Source organism: Sander lucioperca, chromosome 6 (genome assembly GCF_008315115.2).
Source record: "Sander lucioperca isolate FBNREF2018 chromosome 6, SLUC_FBN_1.2, whole genome shotgun sequence".
Lineage (NCBI taxonomy): Eukaryota > Metazoa > Chordata > Actinopteri > Perciformes > Percidae > Sander > Sander lucioperca.
The window spans coordinates 14,228,717-14,238,633 of NC_050178.1; the positions used below are offsets into that span (position 1 = coordinate 14,228,717).

General features: G+C 36.3%; 1 protein-coding gene across 1 annotated transcript; it reads left to right on the top strand.

Moving 5' to 3' along the window:
* On the top strand, nt 1-1,260 carry LOC116051224 (transcription factor HES-5-like). Its single transcript, XM_031301466.2, has 2 exons — nt 1-195; nt 309-1,260. The coding sequence occupies exons 1-2, from the start codon at nt 73-75 to the stop codon at nt 729-731; spliced, it is 546 nt and encodes a 181-aa protein (XP_031157326.1). The 5' UTR covers nt 1-72; the 3' UTR covers nt 732-1,260.
* Nucleotides 1,261-9,917: the final 8,657 nt, after the last annotated feature.

Genomic DNA, 9,917 nt, shown 5'->3' on the forward strand with positions numbered 1-9,917 from the left:
AGACTGTGAGAAACTCCAGCCAGACCAAGACCCACACATTCATATGGAGATGTGGGACTATAAATAGGAGGGATGAAGCCAGCAGAGATCAGATTCTCTCTACAGAGACCTCTACAGCACAGAGATCCAGACATGGCACCTACAATCACTGCAGCAATGACCAATTCTCAGGAGCATCTGACTCTGACCCACAAGGTAAATTAAAGATTCAACAAGATTTAAATATTGTCAATGAGACGTTGTCTTTGTTCATGATAACACTTCACTCCAGAATAAGTTTATTAATGACTTTGTTCTTCTTCCTGCAGCTCAGAAAGCCTCTGGTGGAGAAGTTACGCAGAGAGCGAATCAACAGCAGCATTGAGCAGCTCAAGTCTCTCCTGAGTCCAGAGTTCCTCAAACAGCAGCCAGACTCCAAGCTGGAGAAAGCAGACATCCTGGAGATGACAGTTTGTGTCCTGAGACGGCTGCAGCAGCAGAATCAACTTGTGGACTCAGCAGCTGTCGGTCAGGGCTATTCCAGATGTGTCCAAGAGGTGACACACTTCCTGTCCAAAGAGCAGGTGAAGACCCAGTCCCAGAGAAGACTGCTGAACCACATCAACAAGCTGCAGTCTTCCTCTAATAACAACCTGAGAGAGGCTGACTTCTCTCTTCTGAGCTCCACAGTCCAGACCAGCATCACCAAAGAGAAGAGTCCAGTCAACAGCAGCGTCTGGAGGCCGTGGTAGACATCCCAAGGACTTGTACAAAAGTGAAGCTCATGAGCGAAACGAGCAATTGTACTTGTACTCTTGGACATTTAACCTTGTCCTTATTCTTGTAGTAGTCTCATTTTGAGTTCCGCAATGTTTAACTTTTATTACCTTTTGTAAGGATCATATTGTGTATTTCTGTGATATTTGCAGGTTGGCTATTTTGTATTTCTAAGGTAGTCACTTATTTCTGATTCAGATGTTACTCTGAAGTAAATGTTATTGTTCCGAATGGGAATGCCTCTATATTGTCAGCGTCACTGACAATGATGCATGTACTTTTTCTCCATCTTGGAGACACAGTTATCCATGTTGAACATGTTTCAGACCTATATGTGATATTCACATATTCTGTTTATGGAAATGTCCTCTCCGGTTTATCTTTAAACATCTCAATTGTCTGCATTTTTAGCCGATGAGTTTTGTGTGTTCACTAAGACAAATGTGCTGCTTTGTAACTCTGTGAGTGACAGCACTCATACCTTCAATGAAGGCCTTGTTGTTTGGAAAATGTCTCAAAATGAATGTATCTCTTCAAGCCAAGTGATGCGCATTAAAACAATCACAAAAACAAAACAAAAAATCTTGTTTCCTTGTTTGTATCACCTACTTATCTAAATTACTGAACATAAGCTTCTGCATTATTTCCAAATGTATTTTAAAACAGGACATGTATGAATGAATAGCTGACAGTTGCTGAACACTGAGCCAAATGTTTCAGTAATATCCTCTTTTGGTAAAACCGACCACTCCTCGCCTTGTCAGGGAGTGATTAGTGCATTTTTGTCTTTGTTACACAGTTCAATTTTATTTTATTTATAGTGTCAAATCACAATAGGAGTTGTCTCAGGACACTTTACAGACAGAGTAGGTCTAGACCACACTCTATAATTTACAAAGACCCAACAATCCCCCCCCCGAGGAAAAACATCCTTTTTACAGGCAGAAACCTTTGACAGACCCTGACTCTTGGTGGGCAGCAAAGTGACTCCACATCTTGAAAATATGTCACAACGGATGGGGCAATGAGCCAGCTGCGATCAGACAGTCCGAGAGCGGCTCATTCAACCCTTTAACTGTGAGCTGATGCTTTCATGCCTTCTCATGAACAAGTTCATCACATCGCTGGTGTCTGTAATCATTAATGTGCCTCTGTGAGGGGCTGGGCCAACACGAGCCTCCAGAAAAAGCTTCAGCATAGATTCACCATGTCTCTGTAAGCAGCTGTGCAAAGTAACTAAGTACATTTATTCAACTACTGTACTTAAGTACAAATTTGAGATACTCCACTATACATTTCAGAGGGAAACTTTTTACCCCACTACATTCATCTGACAGCTTTAGTTATTAGTTACTTTACAAATTAATATTTTTGCACACAAAACACATATGATATAAAAAATATGATGTTTTATTATAAAACACTACCCAGCAATGTCCAGGCCTACAAGTCCAGCTGTAATGATTGGCCAATGAAACACTGTTTCTAAAATGTGAGGAGTTTTCTGCATTGAGTACTTTTACTTTTAACACTTTAAATACATTTTCCTGATGATTACAAACTTTTACTTATGTAACATTTTCAATGCAGGACTTTTACTTGTAACAGAGTATTTTTACAGTGTGTGGTATTAGTACTTTTACTTAAGTAAAGGATCTGAATACTTACTTTCACCACTGGTGGAAAGTAACTAAGTATATTTACTCAAGTACTATACTTAAGTTTTGAGAAACTTGAGTTTTCTCAACATTTCTACATTTTGGAGCAAATACACTCCACTTTTTACTCCACTGCATTTATCTGAAAACATCAGTTGTTACTTTGCAGATTCAGATTATCAACACAAAATATAGATCAACTAATGTATTATGAACTACTACTATGAATTAAGCCATCTGGCAGTATAAAGTAGATGACATTTTAATTTGGAGTAATGATATAGCATTACTTTATAAGTGCTAACCAGTCAATCATTTTTTAAATAATTGTTTTAACCCTGGTGTTCATTTTATTCTGTTGGTTTTATTAGTTAATTTTTTAACATTCTATTGTGTTATTGTTGTAATTTTTAGTCTTGCTTAATTTTTCATTGTTTGTTTGTTTTCTTTTGGGATTTTTTCTCAGTTATCTCTCTCAGTTATATATATTGTAATAAAGTTTTAACTTTATTCTGTGAAGCACTTTGGGCTGTATGCTTGCATGGAAGGTGCTATATAGATTAAGATGAGTTGAGTTGAGAAATTAGCTCCCCCTTTACCAGCTGCAACATTAAAGTGATAAACACATTAGTAACTCAATATTATAATCCAGTGATATAATATATATTATTCTGTTTAATGAGTACTTTTTTCACTTTTGTTAGTTTAGTTTATTTTGATGCCACTACTTTCACTTAAGTGAGATTTAAATGCAGGACTTTTACTTGTAACAGGTTATTTTTACACTGCGGTATTACTACCTTTCCTTAAGTAAAATAGTACTTCTTCCGCTACTGTGTGTAACTTTGATAGAATGAACAGTGTTCTTTTGAAAGATACAGCCTCACTTGGTGTTTTGATTATAGTACTGGAAACACGTCAGTCTCCCAAACGGGGCTGAGATCTGGTGAATGCAGAGGCCACAGTGTACGATTCACAGTTTTTTCACACTCATTATTCAGTGAACCATCTTTGCCCTTTTTGCAAGTATCTGAAAGTTTCTCTGATCTTTTGTTCAGGTTTCTCCTGTGTGTGGTGGTGACAGTTAACAGAGAGGGTTTGTCATGGAGCAGGCAACGCTGCTGTTCATGGTATTTAAAAAGCATTTATTCCACTAAAGAACTTGAACTATGATAATAATCCTCCCAATAACCCCCCCCCCCAAAAAAAATAATTGTATGTACATGACTGCACTGATTCAGTGTTGAACATGAAGAGTTTAAATGATGTATTCCCCAGCATTGATTTTAATTAGATGACATGAAAATACTTGATTTTCTTATATATTTATTTTCTTGAAGTCTGCAAAAGCACCAAAACAAATTTCAATCCACTTTGGATGAATAAAAATACAAAAGGTGAATAAAACAAAATATGCATACATGGCATACACAAAACAATAACAAATCCCTTTTCAGAAGAAAGGTTGGCGTTTAAGGATATGATACATTATACCTTGAAACAAGGCAGTAAGACACTGTATGCATACTCCAATCACACAATATTAGCCAGTGCAGTATTTTCACAGGAAGAATAGATTAATATTGCTTTGTTTGGCTTAACAACTTAAGCAGATTTGACTGCAGTTAATCAATATAGATTTCGAAGCTAAACCAGTATAAATTAAATCTTTTTAAAACATTTTGGTCCTAGTTAAAAGACCGGGTTTGTCTTCTGTGGTCTTGTTAGAACAAAAACTACAACCACAAGAATTACAAATCCCACAAATAGCAGCACAACATGTTCGAACAGGTCAGCTACGGACTCAGACGGTGACCTCTTCACCTTTGCCTCTGAATCCAATTTCTTTCTTTCTTCCACTCTCTTCTGTTGAAGCTTAAATTAAACCATATTATACGAAGGTTCTGTAGATCCGCTCATCAAAATGCTAATAACGCATTGCAGCTGGCATCACTAAAATCTGCAGTTCACAAATCAATAAACTGCAATTCTTTGACTGGCATGTTTACTAAAGTCCATTCCTCTTTGTCTTTAAAAGCACAGTGGAGCCAAGTCGTCCTCTTCCTCAGGAAACAGACGCAAAATGTCCCTTGAATATTTGGAGTAGCCGTTGTGTGACAGCAGGGCTTTTCTCAATGTGAGCAAGGACTTTGTTTTCTCCAGGATGTCTGAAACAGGGATCCCATTCTGCAGGTGTTCTCCAATCAGAGCCTTCAGCTTCTCCACTCCGGTGCTGCATTTCCGCTCCAACATGTGGAGTTTACACCTGAGAGAAACAAAGTCATTTAGTTTAGTATAAAGGAACTTAATACTTAATAAACAATTTCACAGAAATAAAACAATTTTAAGGAACATATTTATAATTGAGAGTTTGAAGAACTGTAGCTTTGGCTTACCTAAAAAGCTGTTCCTTCACGCTGTCTTGAAGAGCGAGATCTGCGTAGAGAGCCATTTCAAGGTTTGCTTCTTGTGGTGGCAAGTTCTGCTGTTGCTTCAGAAGGTTCGGAGGAAGTCTCTGTTGACATCGGTGTCTGCCACTCGGCATTTATGCTGTTCATCCTGCGCTCTTTCTGCTTTTTTAGCCAATCAGAAGGCTCGGAGTTCAGGACAATAGAGCGAATTTAATGCCTGTCACACAGAACAGGTGGGATGCTTTATCTTAATGCCATACATCAGTGCGGTCAGTGGGAAAATGTTTTTCCTGAGGTGGACACGAGAAAGAAAATTCTTTTCTGATGCTTAGGCCTGGACATTGATTTTAATTTAACATAGCAAAGATCATTTAATGACACTAATCTATGTAGGAATGTGAATTGAAAATATACATACAAAATATGACATCAAATATTCGATGCAAAATATCAAATATTTTCACAAACAACATTGCAATGTCTCAATGGCATCAGCAAACTCTCAGACAACAAATGCCCTGTCTTGTATTGAAAAGTAATGTTAATGTTTATTTTATTTTACATTTGAATACTTTGAATAACCTCTTTTAATAAAACATCCATTAAACCCCAATACCATATAACTAAACACATTCTTCTTTTCAAAAAAATGATCCAAAAGCTGCAATCATGTTTTTAAGTTATATTTTCTGACTGTGTGTGTCTCAGCAGCTAAAGCAGATGGTTTGTCTGTGAAGTGGCTTTCTGCCTGAGAACAGGCCTGAGGCTTTGTGGGAGCAGACACACTTCTATTGTGTGTGCAGCTGAGCAGCCTGCATTCAGAAGTGTGGGAAGCCGTGTGTCGCCGTGGCTCCAAGCTCCAGAGAGAGAGGAGGGCGTGTGACCGGGGCACGTTCAGCCCTGTGCAGGGAGCTGTGGGAGCTTAGATGACGGGAAGTGGGAAACCTGAGCCCCCTATACACAGACAGCAGATAGACATACAGACAGATGGAGGAAAGTAAACCCACCTGAACATGATTGCACATCAGCTTGCAGTTACCTTGCTGTGCTCACAGAGAATGTTGAACAAAAATAGACCTTTATTACCGACAAGAAAACATAATTTATAACCCTCTCTCATCCACGCACTAATGTGCATCAGAAGGATTAGGTAAAGGAGAAAAAAGAAAACATGCCATGTCAGTGGTCATATTGTAAGAATGCTTATGATTCTGCTTGGAAAAAGCAATAATCTTACAAACTATTTAGCTAACTTTTTTTTGTAATTTTAACTTTAAAGGATCATAAATAATCTGACCTCTAGGTGTCTGACAGGAATGAGATATAACAGTCTGTGGCACAATTCATCACAACTCAGTGACTTTAATAAACAGTCAATCAAAAATGCAATTTTCTGATAGTAAACTCTGGCTTCATGAGTTGACCTGTATCACCTACCTATATGTACCATCAGCTCTAAGCATAACCAACATAAAACATCCTTCAGTGGGTGGATTTTAAGTCTGCATGCTGCACACAGATTTAAAAACATGATTAAAGGATTAAAGCATTGTGTGTGTGTGTGTGTGTGTGTGTGTGTGTGTGTGTGTGTGTGTGTGTGTGTCTTTGGATTGATGGAGGTTGATTAAGACACTAATGCATTGGTTGATGCTAATTCTCATTGAGCTGGTTAATTGGAATTACAAATACTGTGTTTTTGTCATGTAAATGGAATCTTATCTAAATAACTCAATTCAAATAATTTATATATTACTGTTAAAATAATAAGAAGTACTGTCAAAAATGTTCAAAATATGTCAAAAACAGTTACCTGTCTCTCTTACCCTAAAATATATTGATGTTGGGGGGGGGGGGGGTGTCTTATAATAAGGGATTGTAATAGGACCAATATTTAATTGCGACATGCAGGAGTGCTACTTCTACACTTGTTTTAAAATAATGAAATAGGAGGCGAGCTGCAGAAACGTTATTATGAGGCTTTTACGAAGACAAAACAACCTGAGAACTCAAAATTTGAACTGCTAGATTTTGTTTATTCGAAAAGGCACGTTGAGCCACATCAACAATAGCTTTGACTATAGATTCACACCATAGACTTCAAGACACAATGCACTCAGTAAAGAAACAGCTGCCTATATAAAAGACAAACACATTGTGAGATGAGACTACAAACTGCTCATCAATATTATTTTCAAACAAAAACAGTCAGAACTGACCGTAAAACAGATCAGATTGTTATTATCACATTGTGATGAAAGCAGGTTAATAACTGCTAAATACATGAATGTTGATTAAAGAAAACGACAAATGACAGTGACTGAGAAATTGTGACAGTGTAATATTATGTTATCAAACCTTTTAGAAAAAAAGATATAGATCTAACAACAGATCAGTTTTGAGTAATCACAGAATAACCTACATTGTGACAAACTATTCATAAAAAGGACATTTAAAGTGTCTGATCAAAATGATCAATAACAATAAAAAGATGCCATATGTTACCATAGCTTATAGCCCCAGTACATGAAGTACAGTGAGGTATTATAATAATTGCTGACGCAATCAGTTTTTTTTCATGCAACAATGCATGACCAGATGTTCTCTTTCTAAACTTGAAAGATATTGGTGCTGTCATTTCCTCAGGAAATGTCATCTTGCAGAAAGAAAACAGATCTAATCTAATCTTTGAACAATATAGTCATCTCAGTTTGTCTGAGGTATCGAAATTGGCACCGGATTGAAAGATTTTGAATGATGCCCAGCCCTAGCCCCTCTACAAATTGATCTTTGAGGATCCTGTGCACAAGCAGTGTGTGCCACCAAGAGAAGAGGGTGAGGCCCCCCTAAAAAAAGTAATTATCAATTAAAGTGAATATTTGGTACATAACAATTAATGAAAGAGGCAATTTTTGAAGAAATTGCGGTGTGAATGCTGGATTTTGAAAAACTAAATAGCGATTTTCCTGAAACATATGAAAGATATAAGAAAGTAATGGTAGAAAGTCTCAAGTGTCCTGACAGGTTTACAGTTTAAATGAAGTTTCTGAATTGGAAGAGGTTGAACATTACTTAGTCCCATCCCACCCCCACACCCACCATTGTTTCCATTATTACTAACCCTGCAAACTAAGTTGAATATTTTCCAAAAGTATTTATGGGACTTAATAGTTGATTAACACCCAGAATATATGAAAGATTTGGAACATTTTAAAGTTTGAATGGGGTTTTTATCTGAAAGTATGATTGACTGGACAGAGTTACAAAATGCCTGCAACCCTGTCAATTCTAAATATTAAATCCATTCATTTGAATAGGGAAAATGTCTTGGATAACATGAATATTTCATGTTTAAGTATTAAACATACAAACACTAAAAGTAACTGCAGACATGGAGATTCTTTGTTAAAAATGTGGAACTAGTCAAGTTGTAATCAAAACGGCGGAAGAATAGTAGTAATAATAAATATCAAGAATAACATATGTATAAAATGCTTACAGTGTCCACACCAGTTAACAAAATTATTTTACATAAAGTAATTGACAGAAACCATTTTAATAACCATGCTGAACTTTTTGGTTCTCAGTAGATGAAATGACAATATTATAAGAAGGTATTGATGCTGATTATGTATCAAAGGAATATTTACAACCAGTGGCATTATTTCAAACAAGTTCTAATTTGAGGAGCCAGAGTTTCTTTTAATTTCTGTCCCTTCAGGGCAAAGGTCTGGATCTATTGTCCCACAGGGCTCTGTGAGTGAGTCTCCTCTGGTTTCCCACACTCTGTCCTTTCACTGCTTTCAAGGAGGAATAATAGAAGTGTGTCTTATTATGCATCACTTTAAAATTTCTGACCTCTTTAAAGAGGAAAATGGTTAACTTCAAACTTTTTAACTCAAAACATCTGAAACTTAGTTATACAGAAATAATGGTCCAGCAAAATGTCTTTGAAACGTACATTTTATCATTTGGTTTGATTTGACTTATTTCATATAAATAGAGTGACATAACATTGATAAACTCTCCTAATAGGAAATCTTAATTAATGCACATTATCATGCTTAGTTTTATGCTACGGATATGTTATGGATAAACAATTACTGTGTGTGCTGAATTGTATCTTGATTTGTCAATCAAATAGGAACGATGATGGAGACCTCTATCAATGCAGTACTTTGAGAACACAACATTTTCAGCTGGCAGAATTTGTTTATTCAACAAGGAACAATGAGCCACAAAGTATGAAAGCTCCAACTAGAGATGATGATACATCACAACAACAACTTGTAGATTTCTACAAGACACACTGTACTCCGAGAGAGTAAGGGAACAACTGTCTTTATAAAAGACAAACCATTTACAATATTTGAGAACACAGTTCTCAGTGTACTTTGAGATTTTTTCCCCAAAATGTTTAACACATTTTCACTTAGTGAATAAAGACAAAATTAGTAAAAATTGACCTTACAACAGGTCACATTGTTCTTAGTAACCTCTGAGAATTAAATTACATCTTAAACAATAACATTGTCACTGGAAAACTGTGACAGTGTGACATTAAAGAAACCTGTTATAAAAGGATAAACATTGTGATCTTAAAACAGATCATTTTTTGTGAGGGAAAACCCATTATGACAAAATGTCCATAAAAAGGACAAATAATATTTTTGATCAATTCAAAATCATCAATACCTATCAAGAGGTAATAAACATCTCCATCTGCCAACACATGACATGGAGTAAAGTCCGATTAAAGTGAGGTAAGTCCATGGTGACAATATGTCCATAAAAAGGACATTTAAAGTATCTAATCAAAATGATCAATAATAATCAAAAGACAACAAATGTTATCATAGCTTATACCAACAATACATGAAGTACAGTGAGGTATTATGATGATTGTTGATGCAATCAGATGTTCTCTTTCTTAACTTGAAAGATATTGGTGCTGTCATTTCCTCAGGAAATGTCATCTTGCAGAAAGAAAACAAACAAACTACAACCTTCAGTACAAACATTTCAAAGACTTCAGTCCAGTAATCTTTGACCAATATGGTCATATCAGTTTGTCTGGTAGTAACTCCAGTCTGTA